The sequence below is a fragment of the Salmo trutta genome, chromosome 18, assembly GCF_901001165.1.
Source record: "Salmo trutta chromosome 18, fSalTru1.1, whole genome shotgun sequence".
In the NCBI taxonomy this organism is placed as follows: Eukaryota; Metazoa; Chordata; class Actinopteri; order Salmoniformes; family Salmonidae; genus Salmo; species Salmo trutta.
In genome coordinates this window covers 18975880-18996670 of record NC_042974.1, presented here as the reverse complement: position 1 = coordinate 18996670, position 20791 = coordinate 18975880, and the positions used below count along the sequence as shown (strand labels likewise).

At 44.9% G+C, this 20791-nt stretch overlaps 1 protein-coding gene across 1 annotated transcript in view; it reads left to right on the top strand.

Annotated features, from left to right (window-relative positions):
* The first annotated feature begins 430 nt into the window (after window positions 1-430).
* Window positions 431-20791, top strand: part of LOC115153654 (testis-expressed protein 2-like) — a 61444-nt gene continuing 41083 nt past the window's right edge. The window contains exons 1-2 of the mRNA XM_029699283.1: window positions 431-1154; window positions 5821-7272. Coding sequence (XP_029555143.1) covers window positions 5851-7272 — 1422 coding nt within the window. The 5' untranslated portion in view covers window positions 431-1154; window positions 5821-5850. The remainder of the gene's footprint in view (window positions 1155-5820; window positions 7273-20791) is intronic.

Genomic DNA, 20791 nt, shown 5'->3' with positions numbered 1-20791 from the left:
TAGTGACGTCAGAATAAAGCTAAACCTCATAAAAAAGCAGAGGTAGGCTACATAGAAGCAACACCAACTGATCATCGCCATTTAAAGTGCACTGATTAATGTGCACTGCAGCCATGGTTTTTAGAATCAGATTGGTGAGATTCTGAGAGGAGCTCTAGCTGCTGCTGATGCTGGGAGCGCGTGTCACATCTGGAGAGAACAGAGTCAATCTGCGAGGGGTAAGTGTGAGCGAGCGCAGCGCGTGGTGGAACTGGAGTCACATGATCTCTTCTATTCTAAAATCGGTTTGCAGCTGGTCTATCTACGTTTATACCAGGCAGTGACTTCACTTCACTAAAATAGGAAAAACCGGCAATATTCTTCTGGGCGTTAGTCATGAATAATTACAATTTGTAAAGCAAGTGCGCGCAGCTATAGCCAGGCTTTATGTGGCAAGAGCACACTATGCGCATTTCGCGGGACATCTCTTCAGGTCGCATCCGACAATCTTGACAAACCGTTATTTTCGAGAATAAAGACTATTGAATTTAACTGATTGAATTGCAAATCGTATAGTCAAGTTAGTCATGGAGAATGGAGTTCGCTTCTCATAGTGTTTGTGAGGATTGAAGAATAGCCTACACGAGAAGAAGTTGTGTACGTCCAAGTGGTGTGGTGTGCGTCCTTGCTGCAGCTATAACCAAGTGGTTTGTGCGTCCATGCTGCAGCGATAACCAAGTGATGCGGTGGGTGTCCATTCTGTAATATAACCAAGTGGTGTGTGCGTCCATGCTGCAGCGATAACCAAGTGGTGTGGTGTGTGTCCATGCTACAGCGATAACCAAGTGGTGTGGTGTGTGTCCATGCTGTAGCGATAACCAAGTGGTGTGGTGGGTGTCCATGCTGCTGCGATAACCAAGTGGTGTGGTGGGTGTCCATGCTGTAGCGATAACCAAGTGGTGTGTGTGCCCATGCTGCTGCGATAACCAAGTGGTGTGGTGGGTGTCCATGCTGCTGCGATAACCAAGTGGTGTGGTGGGTGTCCATGCTGTAGCGATAACCAAGTGGTGTGGTGGGTGTCCATGCTGTAGCGATAACCAAGTGGTGTGGTGGGTGTCCATGCTGCTGCGATAACCAAGTGGTGTGGTGGGTGTCCATGCTGCTGCGATAACCAAGTGAGTTGAGGTCCGTTTTGATATTATTGATTTTTAATTCAATATGTTTTGGCGCCTCACATGCTTTATAGACCTGTAAGAACATCCTATGGCTTGACATGTTTTATTTATAGCATTTAGTTAATTTATGCCATAGCATGTCAGGAACTTTTTTGTCTTTTGTCTCTAGACAGAGCATCATTTATCACAATAACTGATCACCATTTATACCATACATGTATCAATGAGATCACAGTTTATTATTTTGTACCACTTCCAGATCCAATTGATTTGGAAGATATCCATAGGCCTAGTGCTGTCACCGTGATAGCTGTCAGTGATGTTAAAGAAATCAGTGGGTCAACAAGTTTCCAGATCTCCAAACATATTCATTGTTATTTTTGTCCACAATATTATTTGTCTGACTTTACAGTGAAAGCGTGCATTATGGTTAATGTGGTTCTCTGGCACTGGCCGGCTGTCTGATCAGACTCAGAGAGAGGGTATTGACACTGCATGGCCTGAGAGGTCTGTCTGTCTGTCTGTCTGTCTGTCTGTCAGTGCAGTAGTGCTCACATGGAGGCACATTGGTGATGGAGAACATTGACTTGCCCTAGGAGGAGTAGAGTAACTCCTCCATAGACTGAATGACATAGTGGCTATCTCAGATTATCAGGGCAAATACTTGCTGCTTCCTATAAAGCTTTCCTCTATAGCCTGTATAGTATACTGCAGTACACATGAGATTGGGAATTCATTTTAGGTAGAATTTTACTTAACCCTACAATGGAAAATCCATATACCACTGCAACTGGTAAACTAGTTGATAGTTACCTTGTTCTATACTGCCAGTGTCACCAGCATGACTTCACCCTTTGCATGCTCCACTGACTGATAGTCCTTCATGCTCTTTACATTACATGCTGAGTTGACACGTCAAATGTCCACCAGTCCATCATCGTGTGTCAAGCATTATATTAGCCAAGCCGTGGTTGAGCCTGTCTAGAATAATGCTGCCTGGTAGATAATGCTGCCTGAGGCATTTCATAACCATGGATGCTTCCCAAAATGGCATCCTATTCCCTATATATAGGACACTACTTTTGATCAGAGTCCTATGGGCTGTGGACAAAAGTAGTGTACTATAAAGAGAATAGAGTGCCCTTTGGAATGCAATCCATGTCTGTCATAGCACAGCGCTGCCACTGGCTTAGGCCATGGAGACCAGATTACTACAGCTAGAGGTGAAGGCTTTATTCTCACTCAGAATACGTTTTGTACAGATTTGTATTTTTATGTGTGAAGGAGGTCCCTGGAGAGAGACAGAGAGAGATAGAGAAGTGTTTGTGTGTGTGTGTGTGTTTGTGTGCACCTGCATATACTGTTTGTGTGTGTGCACTCATGCACCTATGTGTGTATATTGCTACTATTTCTGTGAATGCACTGTGCACCCAGGCTGGGAGGTTTGATGCTGTCTGTCCCCAGGCTGGGAGGTCTGATGCTGTTTGTCCCCAGGCTGGGAGGTTTGATGCTGTCTGTCCCCAGGCTGGGAGGTCTGATGCTGTTTGTCCCCAGGCTGGGAGGTCTGATGCTGTCTGTCCCCAGGCTGGGAGGTCTGATGCTGTCTGTCCCCAGGCTGGGAGGTCTGATGCTGTTTGTCCCCAAGCTGGGAGGTCTGACGCTGTTTGTCCCCAAGCTGGGAGGTCTGATGCTGTTTGTCCCCAAGCTGGGAGGTCTGATGCTGTTTGTCCCCAAGCTGGGAGGTCTGATGCTGTTTGTCCCCAAGCTGGGAGGTCTGATGCTGTTTGTCCCCAAGCTGGGAGGTCTGATGCTGTCTGTCCCCAAGCTGGGAGGTCTGATGCTGTCTGTCCCCAGGCTGGGAGGTCTGATGCTGTTTGTCCCCAGGCTGGGAGGTCTGATGCTGTTTGTCCCCAAGCTGGGAGGTCTGATGCTGTTTGTCCCCAGGCTGGGAGGTCGGATGCTGTTTGTCCCCAGGCTGGGAGGTCTGATGCTGTCTGTCCCCAGGCTGGGAGGTCTGATGCTGTTTGTCCCCAGGCTGGGAGGTCTGATGCTGTCTGTCCCCAGGCTGGGAGGTCTGATGCTGTCTGTCCCCAGGCTGGGAGGTCTGATGCTGTTTGTCCCCAAGCTGGGAGGTCTGACGCTGTTTGTCCCCAAGCTGGGAGGTCTGATGCTGTTTGTCCCCAAGCTGGGAGGGCTGATGCTGTTTGTCCCCAAGCTGGGAGGTCTGATGCTGTTTGTCCCCAAGCTGGGAGGTCTGATGCTGTTTGTCCCCAAGCTGGGAGGTCTGATGCTGTCTGTCCCCAGGCTGGGAGGTCTGATGCTGTTTGTCCCCAGGCTGGGAGGTCTGATGCTGTCTGGGACTTTGTGGGTGCTTCTCAAAATGCATACTACAGTGCTCCGAGCACACAAATTGGGGCACGGGAGGGTCAGAGTATGAGTACAAATGAAAGTATGTGAAACGGAGCACGGAGGGCACTCCTCGAATGCATACTCCATTTATACCTATTTCAAAGCATGCATCGATCCAAGCTTCAACGGAAAGTATGCAAAGAAATATGACGCAACCATTTAAAATATTATTCAAAATGTATTGAAATCAATGAGCTGAAGCGAGAGAAAATATTCTCCGACTTCGGAATGAAATCTTGCCTATTCACCATCTCATATGTTGCCTGACTAAAATATTTTATACAAAATATATACATGCTGTGTTTTTTAATATGTATTAAATATATATTTTTTTTGTTATTGAATCCAAAACATATAATATACTTGCAGTGAAGCCGCTCAACAACTACACCACACCAGTCATCCAACAGACTCCCATTCAGAGCAACACACAGAAGTATCCAGGGTCAATGCCTTGCTCAAGGGCATGTCGACAGATCTCCCACAAGGCCAAAAACGGGGATCCGAACCCTCAAAGATCCCCCCACAGTTACCCAATAGCTGCCCCTCAACCATCTGAGACCCCTCCCACAGCCCCCCCCAAGAAAATAAATAGATAAGACATTTAATTAATTCCATTCCCCACCCCCAAGAACCCCCCAATGCACCAACAACCAACTAAAGAGAAATATGTAAAAAAGAAAAACAGAAAACAACAATGCAAAAAACAACAAAAATCATAACAGCAAGGCCAACTGTATATGTTTGAGTGCATGTCTGGCTCTATTTACCTGTGTGTGTCCCCGTGTATGTGTGTATTTGAATGAGAGTGTGTGTATATCATTTTGGCATGTTTACCTACCAATGTACCGTAGATAGCAAGCCCATATTAAATCAATAGGGCTAACTGGCTAGCTACTACAGAAGAATTTACATCTATCTTGCATAATATTAGTTTTAGGTTATTTTTGCCTGTTAAACTATCTGGTTAGCTACATTATTACTATTCACATAAAGCTAGCTGATAGTTATCAAGCAAAACGATTGCTTTGTGTATATCTTATTTCGTCTCTATTGCTATTGCCCTGGCTGGAAGACGGTTCAGTGAATGGGTAAGTCCCAAGTCCATAGTAAGTCAATAGGGCTAGATAGCTAGCTAACCATGAAAAATTGGTAGATACCCTGTCCTGGCTGGAAGTCCTATATAGTGCACTAAAATTACGAACAGTAGTGCGCTATGTAGGGAAAAGTGTGCCATTTCGGACAAATCCCCAGATAGACTGGTGGAGGAACTGGGATCTCATTGGGTCATCATCATCATCATCTTCCTGTCCACTGATCCTGTCATTTCCACACTCACAGTCACTCCATTCCAAGCTTTCTGTTAGCTCTGTTCCACTCTCAGCACTCTAGTACCGTGGGAACAGAATAGATGTAAACATACAGGCTGTCAAAATGTCTGTCTGGCTGCCTGAAGGAGGAGAGTGAAAGCATCTCTGACTACCGTTACCATTCATCTTAGTGTTACATAAGCTGCACTTTAAGCTGCTAAAGCAAGAACCAATCACATCATGCTGACGGGCTGCTCTGTGCTCAGACGACAGTGCTAACAGTAAGACAGACTGATCCCACTGGGGATCAAAAACTGGTTGAATCAACATTGTTTCCATGTCATTTCAACCCAAAAACTAGCATTTTCTCTGGAAGTTAATATGCATTAATAATTATTATATTAGTGTAGCCTTGTGAATGAGTGTAATCTTACCTTTTAATCAGCACTTCTTCCCTAACAAAGTACAGAATTGGATTGAAGCACTGTGTTCTTCCCTATTTTAAACAACATATGGGGAGGAAACTCTCATCTATTTCTGGATAGGCCCTACTTCCCAACACACACACACACACACACACACACACACACACACACACACACACACACACACACACACACACACACACACACACACACACACACACACACACACACACACACACACACACAAATGTGAAGCCACAGCAGGGGGAGAGGGAGATGTTGTTATCAGGGCCTGATTCAGATGTAGGCAGACGTCAATACAGAGATTTAAATGTAAGTCCTTTCCCCTCTCCTGCCAAGCTACGTTCACACTTCTTCTCACTGAAAGGAACATGCTGATGATTAAAATGATGCATAAACATGTCAAAAGAAGCTCTCTCTCTCTTTTTTCTCTCCCTCTCTCCTGGGACTTAATAATGAACAGTAGCTGACTGGGTTGTTATTTCTTATGCTAACTCCTAGGTGCCTTGGTCTGCAATGTAAAGATAAGAAATGGCAGAGATAGGAGAAAATGAGGCGAGAGGAAGAGAAGGAGCAGATGGAGGAGGTGGAATGGGAGGTGTAAGGCCAACCCATGACCCCCAGAGCCCGGCCCGCTGTCCGTCTCCTGCTCCCCCAGTCAGGGCCCACCATGGCGGGCTCAGGAGAGGGATCGTGATCCAGCTAACAGGCACAGAGGGTGAGTGGGACAGTCTGGATGACAACGAGCTCATCTTCCCCCTGGAACACGACTATGTCGACCAGACTCCTTACATCTCCCTCTCCAAGGAGAGACTGAACTCCACAGAGGAGGAGGACCAACACTGCCTGTACTCCCCAGCCTTCCACGTACCCCTCTCCCCCTCTTCCCCTGGGTCCCTGGAGGACTCCTCCATCTTAGCCCCTAGCTTCCTCTCCCCCGGCCCAGCCACCCCCACCCACCAGCCCCTGGCCAGCCTGGTGAAATCCCTGTCCACAGAGCTGGAGCTCTCTCAGGGCTCATCCCTTAGACCCCGGCCCTTCCTCAGCCTGGTCAAGTCCATCTCTACTGAGATCTCCCGCTCAGAGCCAGAGGTGTCGCAGTCCAAGTCTGACTCCCGCCTCAACCTCCACCTGCAGTGGAAGAACCTAACTCAGCCTAAGGGAAGGAGTAACAGAGATTCCCGTACCGCCCCACCCTCACCAGTCACTCTATCCCCGTCCGAAGGCACCAAGGCAGGCTTCTTCAAGATGGAGCTGGAGGACACGAAGCGGAAGTTCTCTGAGGCCATGCAGGAGCCTATGTTCAGTAAGGAGAATGCAGCAGCAGGCAGCCCCAAGCACCAGAGAGCTACAGGGACTCCCTCAGCCGACTCCCCCAGCTCCAGAGGGGTCTGTGTGGGGAGGATGGACAGCATGGAGGTGGGTAACACAGAGTCTCCTCTGCAGAGCACCAAGAGAACGGAGGGTGGCTCTCCGCCGGTGTTTGACTGGCCATGTGCCAGACATCCCAGGAAGGGTCTGCCCACTAGAACATGTTCTGTCCACAATCACCACGATAACAAACTAAACTACACGACAGAGGAACTGGAGATCTGCACCTACGATGAAGTCATGCAGGTTGTGGCCGTCGAGAGACATCATCACAGTCGTCTGCGGAGATTGCCTGGTTCTCTGATCTCCTCAGGACCCCATCAACCCACCTCTCTACCACCACCACGCATGGGGTTGTTCTGTGTGGCTGTGTTGTCATACGCCTACTTCATTCTCCCCCTGGGCCCCTACATGTCAGGCATGGCTCTGGGCATGGCCTTTGGCTTCCTGCTGGGGCTGCTGCTTCTCAGGCTGGGCTCAACCAGACACACCGCTCAGCCACATCCACACAGCGACGTTCAGGCCCTGACTGAGGCTGTTCAGCAGTCTGATGCCCTCAGCACCAAATCCGACGTCCTCAAGGTAAGTCAATGTTCAACAATGTTTTTGTTGTTGTCAGCAAATGAAATACGTGAACATAAAAACATGATGGTCAATTCCTTTTTGTACAGTTCATTTCTCTCAGCACAAAGGCCTGAATGGGGACTAGGTCTGAATGGGGACTAGGTCTGAATGGGGACTTATAACAAATGGAGTCAGAGTATGATCTTGGTTTTGACAGACGTCAACACCCACACAAGAATTTGCTGAATAGAAAACCATCTTTTTAAATGGCACTTCTCCTCCATACTGTGGCATGAACTTTTTAGAAAGTTTGTTCTTAGAACAAGTCAGCACATCCACTCCCTCTCTCTCTCCCTCTCTGAGCATGAATCATTTCTAATGTGGTCCCTGTGCGACAGCTAAAAGTGCCTGGAATAAAATTAGCGTCTCCCAATAAAAAGTTCCTAAAAAAGATACAGAACCTCGTTAGTGTTGTCTCACAGCAGAGCAGAGCACAGCCTTGCCAGGTGCAGGGTATTGCTCTGACCCAGCGTTGTCAGCTCCAGAGGAAATTAGCTGAGCAAGAGAGGATGGGGCTGTGTAATTTGTTAGGTTCAGTGGCAGAACAGTGTTATCAGTGGTAAAGTGTAGCGCCACAAGGGGAAAGAGAGAGTGTCTTAGTGAGGAGGGATAATTCCCTTGTTGGGTAATTGGCTGGTTTGTTTTTAAGGTGGAGGTTAGACTGAGCCTCAGGGTAGAGTTAATCATGGTCGTCAGTGTGAGAGAGTTCTGAGACTTTCACTCTCCATCTAACATTGATACCATTGCATTACCTATAATCCCCAAAGAGCAAAAGGGTTTATGTCAAGTCCAACATTGATAGATATTTTGCTTTGTAGCTTTCTCTATGTGTCATGGTGTATTTTCACTCTCTGACTAACTGACATGCATTTCACTCTGACTAACTGACAGGTGTTTCACTCTCTGACTAACTGACAGGTGTTTTACTCTGACTAACTGACAGGTGTTTCACTCTGACTAACATACATTCATTTCACTCTAACTGACAGGTGTTTCACTCTCTGACTAACTGACAGGTGTTTTACTCTGACTAACTGACAGGCGTTTCACTCTGACTAACTGACAGGTGTTTCACTCTCTGACTAACTGACATGTGTTTCACTCTGACTAACTGACAGGTGTTTCACTCTGACTAACTGACAGGCGTTTCACTCTGACTAACTGACAGGTGTTTCACTCTCTGACTAACTGACAGGTGTTTTACTCTGACTAACTGACAGGTGTTTCACTCTGACTAACTGACAGGTGTTTTACTCTGACTAACTGACAGGCGTTTTACTCTGACTAACTGACAGGCATTTTACTCTGACTAACTGACAGGTGTTTTACTCTGACTAACTGACAGATGTTTCACTCTGACTAACTGACAGGTGTTTTACTCTGACTAACTGACAGGTGTTTCACTCTCTGACTAACTGACAGGCGTTTCACTCTGACTAACTGACAGGTGTTTTACTCTGACTAACTGACAGGTGTTTTACTCTGACTAACTGACAGGTGTTTCACTGACTAACTGACAGGTGTTTTACTCTGACTAACTGACAGGCGTTTTACTCTGACTAACTGACAGGTGTTTCACTCTGACTAACTGACAGGTGTTTTACTCTGACTAACTGACAGGTGTTTCACTCTAACTGACAGGTGTTTCACTCTCTGACTAACTGACAGGTGTTTTACTCTGACTAACTGACAGGTGTTTTACTCTGACTAACTGACAGGTGTTTCACTCTGACTAACTGACAGGCTTTTCATTCTGACTAACTGACAGGTGTTTTACTCTGACTAACTGACAGGTGTTTTACTCTGACTAACTGACAGGTGTTTCACTCTGACTAACTGACAGGCGTTTCACTCTGACTAACTGACAGGTGTTTCACTCTGACTAACTGACAGGCTTTTCACTCTGACTAACTGACAGGTGTTTCACACTGACTAACTGACAGGTGTTTCACTCTCTGACTAACTGACAGGTGTTTCACTATGACTAACTGACAGGTGTTTCACTCTGACTAATTGACAGGCGTTTCACTCTGACTTACTGAGGTGTTTCACTCTGACTAACTGACAGGTGTTTCACACTCTGACTAACTGACAGGCTTTTCACTCTCTGACTAACTGATAGGTGTTTCTCTGACTAGCTGACAGGCTTTTCACTCTGACTAACTGACAGGTGTTTTACTCTGACTAACTGACAGCTGTTTCACTCTGACCAACTGACAGGTGTTTTACTCTGACTAACTGACAGGCTTTTCACTCTGACTAACTGACAGGTGTTTTACTCTGACTAACTGACAGGTGTTTTACTCTGACTAACTGACAGGTGTTTCACTCTGACTAACTGACAGGCTTTTCACTCTGACTAACTGACAGGTGTTTTACTCTGACTAACTGACAGGTGTTTCACTCTGACTAACTGACAGGCGTTTCACTCTCTGACTAACTGACAGGTGTTTCACTCTCTGACTAACTGACAGGCGTTTTACTCTGACTAACTGACAGGTGTTTTACTCTGACTAACTGACAGGTGTTTCACTCTGACTAACTGACAGGCGTTTCACTCTGACTAACTGACAGGTGTTTCACTCTCTGACTAACTGACAGGTGTTTCACTCTGACTAACTGACAGGTGTTTTACTCTGACTAACTGACAGGCTTTTCACTCTCTGACTAACTGACAGGTGTTTCACTCTGACTAACTGACAGGTGTTTCACTCTGACTATCTGACAGGTGTTTCACTCTGACTAACTGAAAGGTGTTTCTCTCTCTGACTAACTGATAGGTGTTTCTCTGACTAGCTGACAGGATTTTCACTCTGACTAACTGACAGGTGTTTTACTCTGACTAACTGACAGGCTTTTCACTCTGTCTAACTGACAGGTGTTTCACTCTGACTAACTGACAGGTGTTTTACTCTGACTAACTGACAGGTGTTTCACTCTGACTAACTGACAGGCGTTTCACTCTCTGACTAACTGACAGGTGTTTCACTCTCTGACTAACTGACAGGTGTTTCACTCTCTGACTAACTGACAGGTGTTTTACTCTGACTAACTGACAGGCATTTCACTCTGACTATCTGACAGGCGTTTCACTCTGACTAACTGACAGGTGTTTCACTCTCTGACTAACTGATAGGTGTTTCACTCTCTGACTAACTGACAGGTGTTTTACTCAGACTAACTGACAGGTGTTTTACTCTGACTAACTGACAGGTGTTTCACTCTCTGTCTAACTGACAGGTGTTTCACTCTGACTAACTGACAGGTGTTTTACTCAGACTAACTGACAGGCGTTTTACTCTGACTAACTGACAGGCGTTTCACTCTGACTAACTGACAGGTGTTTTACTCTGACTAACTGACAGGCGTTTCACTCTGAATAACTGACAGGCTTTTCACTCTGACTAACTGACAGGTGTTTTACTCACACTAACTGACAGGTGTTTCACTCTGACTAACTGACAGGCGTTTCACTCTGACTAACTGACAGGTGTTTCACTCTGACTAACTGACAGGCTTTTCACTCTGACTAACTGACAGGTGTTTCACTCTGACTAACTGACAGGTGTTTCACTCTCTGACTAACTGACAGGTGTTTCACTCTGACTATCTGACAGGTGTTTCACTCTCTGACTAACTGATAGGTGTTTCTCTGACTAGCTGACAGGCTTTTCACTCTGACTAACTGACAGGTGTTTTACTCTGACTAACTGACAGCTGTTTCACTCTGACCAACTGACAGGTGTTTTACTCTGACTAACTGACAGGCTTTTCACTCTGACTAACTGACAGGTGTTTTACTCTGACTAACTGACAGGTGTTTTACTCTGACTAACTGACAGGTGTTTCACTCTGACTAACTGACAGGCTTTTCACTCTGACTAACTGACAGGTGTTTTACTCTGACTAACTGACAGGTGTTTCACTCTGACTAACTGACAGGCGTTTCACTCTCTGACTAACTGACAGGTGTTTCACTCTCTGACTAACTGACAGTCGTTTTACTCTGACTAACTGACAGGTGTTTTACTCTGACTAACTGACAGGTGTTTCACTCTGACTAACTGACAGGCTTTTCACTCTGACTAACTGACAGGTGTTTCACTCTGACTAACTGACAGGTGTTTTACTCTGACTAACTGACAGGTGTTTCGCTCTGGCTAACTGACAGGTGTTTCACTCTGACTAACTGACAGGTGTTTCACTCTGACTATCTGACAGGTGTTTCACTCTCTGACTAACTGATAGGTGTTTCTCTGACTAGCTGACAGGCTTTTCACTCTGACTAACTGACAGGTGTTTTACTCTGACTAACTGACAGCTGTTTCACTCTGACCAACTGACAGGTGTTTTACTCTGACTAACTGACAGGCTTTTCACTCTGACTAACTGACAGGTGTTTTACTCTGACTAACTGACAGGTGTTTTACTCTGACTAACTGACAGGTGTTTCACTCTGACTAACTGACAGGCTTTTCACTCTGACTAACTGACAGGTGTTTTACTCTGACTAACTGACAGGTGTTTCACTCTGACTAACTGACAGGCGTTTCACTCTCTGACTAACTGACAGGTGTTTCACTCTCTGACTAACTGACAGGCGTTTTACTCTGACTAACTGACAGGTGTTTTACTCTGACTAACTGACAGGTGTTTCACTCTGACTAACTGACAGGCGTTTCACTCTGACTAACTGACAGGTGTTTCACTCTCTGACTAACTGACAGGTGTTTCACTCTGACTAACTGACAGGTGTTTTACTCTGACTAACTGACAGGCTTTTCACTCTCTGACTAACTGACAGGTGTTTCACTCTGACTAACTGACAGGTGTTTCACTCTGACTATCTGACAGGTGTTTCACTCTGACTAACTGAAAGGTGTTTCTCTCTCTGACTAACTGATAGGTGTTTCTCTGACTAGCTGACAGGATTTTCACTCTGACTAACTGACAGGTGTTTTACTCTGACTAACTGACAGGCTTTTCACTCTGTCTAACTGACAGGTGTTTCACTCTGACTAACTGACAGGTGTTTTACTCTGACTAACTGACAGGTGTTTCACTCTGACTAACTGACAGGCGTTTCACTCTCTGACTAACTGACAGGTGTTTCACTCTCTGACTAACTGACAGGTGTTTCACTCTCTGACTAACTGACAGGTGTTTTACTCTGACTAACTGACAGGCATTTCACTCTGACTATCTGACAGGCGTTTCACTCTGACTAACTGACAGGTGTTTCACTCTCTGACTAACTGATAGGTGTTTCACTCTCTGACTAACTGACAGGTGTTTCACTCTGACTAACTGACAGGTGTTTCACTCTGACTAACTGACAGGTGTTTCACTCTCTGACTAACTGATAGGTGTTTCACTCTCTGACTAACTGACAGGTGTTTTACTCAGACTAACTGACAGGTGTTTTACTCTGACTAACTGACAGGTGTTTCACTCTCTGACTAACTGACAGGTGTTTCACTCTGACTAACTGACAGGTGTTTTACTCAGACTAACTGACAGGCGTTTTACTCTGACTAACTGACAGGCGTTTCACTCTGACTAACTAACAGGTGTTTTACTCTGACTAACTGACAGGCGTTTCACTCTGAATAACTGACAGGCTTTTCACTCTGACTAACTGACAGGTGTTTTACTCACACTAACTGACAGGTGTTTCACTCTGACTAACTGACAGGCGTTTCACTCTGACTAACTGACAGGTGTTTCACTCTGACTAACTGACAGGCTTTTCACTCTGACTAACTGACAGGTGTTTCACTCTGACTAACTGACAGGTGTTTCACTCTCTGACTAACTGACAGGTGTTTCACTCTGACTATCTGACAGGTGTTTCACTCTCTGACTAACTGATAGGTGTTTCTCTGACTAGCTGACAGGCTTTTCACTCTGACTAACTGACAGGTGTTTTACTCTGACTAACTGACAGCTGTTTCACTCTGACCAACTGACAGGTGTTTTACTCTGACTAACTGACAGGCTTTTCACTCTGACTAACTGACAGGTGTTTTACTCTGACTAACTGACAGGTGTTTTACTCTGACTAACTGACAGGTGTTTCACTCTGACTAACTGACAGGCTTTTCACTCTGACTAACTGACAGGCGTTTCACTCTCTGACTAACTGACAGGTGTTTCACTCTCTGACTAACTGACAGTCGTTTTACTCTGACTAACTGACAGGTGTTTTACTCTGACTAACTGACAGGTGTTTCACTCTGACTAACTGACAGGCTTTTCACTCTGACTAACTGACAGGTGTTTCACTCTGACTAACTGACAGGTGTTTCACTCTCTGACTAACTGACAGGTGTTTCACTCTGACTAACTGACAGGTGTTTTACTCTGACTAACTGACAGGCTTTTCACTCTCTGACTAACTGACAGGTGTTTCACTCTGACTAACTGACAGGTGTTTCACTCTGACTATCTGACAGGTGTTTCACTCTGACTAACTGAAAGGTGTTTCACTCTGACTAACTGACAGGTGTTTCACTCTCTGACTAACTGATAGGTGTTTCACTCTCTGACTAACTGACAGGTGTTTCACTCTGACTAACTGACAGGTGTTTCACTCTGACTAACTGACAGGTGTTTCACTCTCTGACTAACTGATAGGTGTTTCACTCTGACTAACTGACAGGTGTTTTACTCAGACTAACTGACAGGTGTTTTACTCTGACTAACTGACAGGTGTTTCACTCTCTGACTAACTGACAGGTGTTTCACTCTGACTAACTGACAGGTGTTTTACTCAGACTAACTGACAGGCGTTTTACTCTGACTAACTGACAGGCGTTTCACTCTGACTAACTGACAGGTGTTTTACTCTGACTAACTGACAGGTGTTTCACTCTCTGACTAACTGATAGGTGTTTCTCTGACTAGCTGACAGGATTTTCACTCTGACTAACTGACAGGTGTTTTACTCTGACTAACTGACAGGCTTTTCACTCTGTCTAACTGACAGGTGTTTCACTCTGACTAACTGACAGGTGTTTTACTCTGACTAACTGACAGGTGTTTCACTCTGACTAACTGACAGGCGTTTCACTCTCTGACTAACTGACAGGTGTTTCACTCTCTGACTAACTGACAGGTGTTTCACTCTCTGACTAACTGACAGGTGTTTTACTCTGACTAACTGACAGGCATTTCACTCTGACTATCTGACAGGCGTTTCACTCTGACTAACTGACAGGTGTTTCACTCTCTGACTAACTGATAGGTGTTTCACTCTCTGACTAACTGACAGGTGTTTCACTCTGACTAACTGACAGGTGTTTCACTCTGACTAACTGACAGGTGTTTCACTCTCTGACTAACTGATAGGTGTTTCACTCTCTGACTAACTGACAGGTGTTTTACTCAGACTAACTGACAGGTGTTTTACTCTGACTAACTGACAGGTGTTTCACTCTCTGACTAACTGACAGGTGTTTCACTCTGACTAACTGACAGGTGTTTTACTCAGACTAACTGACAGGCGTTTTACTCTGACTAACTGACAGGCGTTTCACTCTGACTAACTGACAGGTGTTTTACTCTGACTAACTGACAGGCGTTTCACTCTGAATAACTGACAGGCTTTTCACTCTGACTAACTGACAGGTGTTTTACTCACACTAACTGACAGGTGTTTCACTCTGACTAACTGACAGGCGTTTCACTCTGACTAACTGACAGGTGTTTCACTCTGACTAACTGACAGGCTTTTCACTCTGACTAACTGACAGGTGTTTCACTCTGACTAACTGACAGGTGTTTCACTCTCTGACTAACTGACAGGTGTTTCACTCTGACTATCTGACAGGTGTTTCACTCTCTGACTAACTGATAGGTGTTTCTCTGACTAGCTGACAGGCTTTTCACTCTGACTAACTGACAGGTGTTTTACTCTGACTAACTGACAGGTGTTTTACTCTGACTAACTGACAGGTGTTTCACTCTGACTAACTGACAGGCTTTTCACTCTGACTAACTGACAGGTGTTTTACTCTGACTAACTGACAGGTGTTTCACTCTGACTAACTGACAGGCGTTTCACTCTCTGACTAACTGACAGGTGTTTCACTCTCTGACTAACTGACAGGCGTTTTACTCTGACTAACTGACAGGTGTTTTACTCTGACTAACTGACAGGTGTTTCACTCTGACTAACTGACAGGCTTTTCACTCTGACTAACTGACAGGTGTTTCACTCTGACTAACTGACAGGTGTTTCACTCTCTGACTAACTGACAGGTGTTTCACTCTGACTAACTGACAGGTGTTTTACTCTGACTAACTGACAGGCTTTTCACTCTCTGACTAACTGACAGGTGTTTCACTCTGACTAACTGACAGGTGTTTCACTCTGACTATCTGACAGGTGTTTCACTCTGACTAACTGAAAGGTGTTTCACTCTGACTAACTGACAGGTGTTTCACTCTCTGACTAACTGATAGGTGTTTCACTCTCTGACTAACTGACAGGTGTTTCACTCTGACTAACTGACAGGTGTTTCACTCTGACTAACTGACAGGTGTTTCACTCTCTGACTAACTGATAGGTGTTTCACTCTGACTAACTGACAGGTGTTTTACTCAGACTAACTGACAGGTGTTTTACTCTGACTAACTGACAGGTGTTTCACTCTCTGACTAACTGACAGGTGTTTCACTCTGACTAACTGACAGGTGTTTTACTCAGACTAACTGACAGGCGTTTTACTCTGACTAACTGACAGGCGTTTCACTCTGACTAACTGACAGGTGTTTTACTCTGACTAACTGACAGGTGTTTTACTCTGACTAACTGACAGGTGTTTCACTCTGACTAACTGACAGGCGTTTCACTCTCTGAGTAACTGACAGGTGTTTCACTTTCTGACTAACTGACAGGCGTTTTACTCTGACTAACTGACAGGTGTTTTACTCTGACTAATTGACAGGTGTTTCACTCTGACTAACTGACAGGCTTTTCACTCTGACTAACTGACAGGTGTTTCACTCTGACTAACTGACAGGTGTTTCACTCTCTGACTAACTGACAGGTGTTTCACTCTGACTAACTGACAGGTGTTTTACTCTGACTAACTGACAGGCTTTTCACTCTCTGACTAACTGACAGGTGTTTCACTCTGACTAACTGACAGGTGTTTCACTCTGACTAACTGACAGGTGTTTCACTCTCTGACTAACTGACAGGTGTTTCACTCTGACTAACTGACAGGTGTTTTACTCTGACTAACTGACAGGCTTTTCACTTTCTGACTAACTGACAGGTGTTTCACTCTGACTAACTGACAGGTGTTTCACTCTGACTATCTGACAGGTGTTTCACTCTGACTAACTGAAAGGTGTTTCACTCTGACTAACTGACAGGTGTTTCACTCTCTGACTAACTGATAGGTGTTTCACTCTCTGACTAACTGACAGGTGTTTCACTCTGACTAACTGACAGGTGTTTCACTCTGACTAACTGACAGGTGTTTCACTCTCTGACTAACTGATAGGTGTTTCACTCTGACTAACTGACAGGTGTTTTACTCAGACTAACTGACAGGTGTTTTACTCTGACTAACTGACAGGTGTTTCACTCTCTGACTAACTGACAGGTGTTTCACTCTGACTAACTGACAGGTGTTTTACTCAGACTAACTGACAGGCATTTTACTCTGACTAACTGACAGGCGTTTCACTCTGACTAACTGACAGGTGTTTTACTCTGACTAACTGACAGGTGTTTTACTCTGACTAACTGACAGGTGTTTCACTCTGACTAACTGACAGGCTTTTCACTCTGACTAACTGACAGGTGTTTACTCTGACTAACTGACAGGTGTTTCACTCTGACTAACTGACAGGCGTTTCACTCTCTGACTAACTGACAGGTGTTTCACTCTCTGACTAACTGACAGTCGTTTTACTCTGACTAACTGACAGGTGTTTTACTCTGACTAACTGACAGGTGTTTCACTCTGACTAACTGACAGGCTTTTCACTCTGACTAACTGACAGGTGTTTCACTCTGACTAACTGACAGGTGTTTCACTCTCTGACTAACTGACAGGTGTTTCACTCTGACTAACTGACAGGTGTTTTACTCTGACTAACTGACAGGCTTTTCACTCTCTGACTAACTGACAGGTGTTTCACTCTGACTAACTGACAGGTGTTTCACTCTGACTATCTGACAGGTGTTTCACTCTGACTAACTGAAAGGTGTTTCACTCTGACTAACTGACAGGTGTTTCACTCTCTGACTAACTGATAGGTGTTTCACTCTCTGACTAACTGACAGGTGTTTCACTCTGACTAACTGACAGGTGTTTCACTCTGACTAACTGACAGGTGTTTCACTCTCTGACTAACTGATAGGTGTTTCACTCTGACTAACTGACAGGTGTTTTACTCAGACTAACTGACAGGTGTTTTACTCTGACTAACTGACAGGTGTTTCACTCTCTGACTAACTGACAGGTGTTTCACTCTGACTAACTGACAGGTGTTTTACTCAGACTAACTGACAGGCGTTTTACTCTGACTAACTGACAGGCGTTTCACTCTGACTAACTGACAGGTGTTTTACTCTGACTAACTGACAGGTGTTTCACTCTCTGACTAACTGATAGGTGTTTCTCTGACTAGCTGACAGGATTTTCACTCTGACTAACTGACAGGTGTTTTACTCTGACTAACTGACAGGCTTTTCACTCTGTCTAACTGACAGGTGTTTCACTCTGACTAACTGACAGGTGTTTTACTCTGACTAACTGACAGGTGTTTCACTCTGACTAACTGACAGGCGTTTCACTCTCTGACTAACTGACAGGTGTTTCACTCTCTGACTAACTGACAGGTGTTTCACTCTCTGACTAACTGACAGGTGTTTTACTCTGACTAACTGACAGGCATTTCACTCTGACTATCTGACAGGCGTTTCACTCTGACTAACTGACAGGTGTTTCACTCTCTGACTAACTGATAGGTGTTTCACTCTCTGACTAACTGACAGGTGTTTCACTCTGACTAACTGACAGGTGTTTCACTCTGACTAACTGACAGGTGTTTCACTCTCTGACTAACTGATAGGTGTTTCACTCTCTGACTAACTGACAGGTGTTTTACTCAGACTAACTGACAGGTGTTTTACTCTGACTAACTGACAGGTGTTTCACTCTCTGACTAACTGACAGGTGTTTCACTCTGACTAACTGACAGGTGTTTTACTCAGACTAACTGACAGGCGTTTTACTCTGACTAACTGACAGGCGTTTCACTCTGACTAACTGACAGGTGTTTTACTCTGACTAACTGACAGGCGTTTCACTCTCTGAGTAACTGACAGGTGTTTCACTTTCTGACTAACTGACAGGCGTTTTACTCTGACTAACTGACAGGTGTTTTACTCTGACTAATTGACAGGTGTTTCACTCTGACTAACTGACAGGCTTTTCACTCTGACTAACTGACAGGTGTTTCACTCTGACTAACTGACAGGTGTTTCACTCTCTGACTAACTGACAGGTGTTTCACTCTGACTAACTGACAGGTGTTTTACTCTGACTAACTGACAGGCTTTTCACTCTCTGACTAACTGACAGGTGTTTCACTCTGACTAACTGACAGGTGTTTCACTCTGACTAACTGACAGGTGTTTCACTCTCTGACTAACTGACAGGTGTTTCACTCTGACTAACTGACAGGTGTTTTACTCTGACTAACTGACAGGCTTTTCACTTTCTGACTAACTGACAGGTGTTTCACTCTGACTAACTGACAGGTGTTTCACTCTGACTATCTGACAGGTGTTTCACTCTGACTAACTGAAAGGTGTTTCACTCTGACTAACTGACAGGTGTTTCACTCTCTGACTAACTGATAGGTGTTTCACTCTCTGACTAACTGACAGGTGTTTCACTCTGACTAACTGACAGGTGTTTCACTCTGACTAACTGACAGGTGTTTCACTCTCTGACTAACTGATAGGTGTTTCACTCTGACTAACTGACAGGTGTTTTACTCAGACTAACTGACAGGTGTTTTACTCTGACTAACTGACAGGTGTTTCACTCTCTGACTAACTGACAGGTGTTTCACTCTGACTAACTGACAGGTGTTTTACTCAGACTAACTGACAGGCATTTTACTCTGACTAACTGACAGGCGTTTCACTCTGACTAACTGACAGGTGTTTTACTCTGACTAACTGACAGGTGTTTTACTCTGACTAACTGACAGGTGTTTCAATCTGACTAACTGACAGGCTTTTCACTCTGACTAACTGACAGGTGTTTTACTCTGACTAACTGACAGGTGTTTCACTCTGACTAACTGACAGGCGTTTCACTCTCTGACTAACTGACAGGTGTTTCACTCTCTGACTAACTGACAGTCGTTTTACTCTGACTAACTGACAGGTGTTTTACTCTGACTAACTGACAGGTGTTTCACTCTGACTAACTGACAGGCTTTTCACTCTGACTAACTGACAGGTGTTTCACTCTGACTAACTGACAGGTGTTTCACTCTCTGACTAACTGACAGGTGTTTCACTCTGACTAACTGACAGGTGTTTTACTCTGACTAACTGACAGGCTTTTCACTCTCTGACTAACTGACAGGTGTTTCACTCTGACTAACTGACAGGTGTTTCAACTCTGACTATCTGACAGGTGTTCACTCTGACTAACTGAAAGGTGTTTCACTCTGACTAACTGACAGGTGTTTTCACTCTCTGACTAACTGATAGGTGTTTCACCTCTCTGACTAACTGACAGGTGTTTCACTCTGACTAACTGACAGGTGTTTCACTCTGACTAACTGACAGGTGTTTCACTCTCTGACTAACTGATAGGTGTTTCACTCTGACTAACTGACAGGTGTTTTACTCAGACCTAACTGACAGGTGTTTTACTCTGACTAACTGACAGGTGTTTCCTCACTCTTGACTAACTGACAGGTGTTTCCACTTGCTACTAAACTGACAGGTGTTTTACTCAGACTAAATGACAGGCGGTTATTACTCGTGACTAACTGACAGGCGTTTGCACTCTGACTAACTGACAGGTGGGTTACTGTGCATACCTGACAGGGTTTCACTCTCTGACTACACTTATAGGTGTTTCTCTGACCTAGCTGACAGGATATTTCACTCTGACTAACTGACAGGTGTTTTACTCTGACCTAACTGACAAGGCTTTTCACTCACTCTGTCTAACTGACAGGTGTTTCACTCTGACTAACTGACAGGTTTTACTCTACTAACTGACAGGTGTTCACTGCTGACGTAACTGACAGGGGGGGGGGGGGGGGGGGGGGGGGGGGGGGGGGGGGGGCGTTTCACCTCTCTGACTACTGACAGGTGTTTCACTCTCTGACTAACTGACAGGGTGTTTCACACTCGTCTTGACTAACTGACAGTGTGTTTTACTCTGACTAACTGACAGGCATTTCACTCTGACTCTGACAGGCG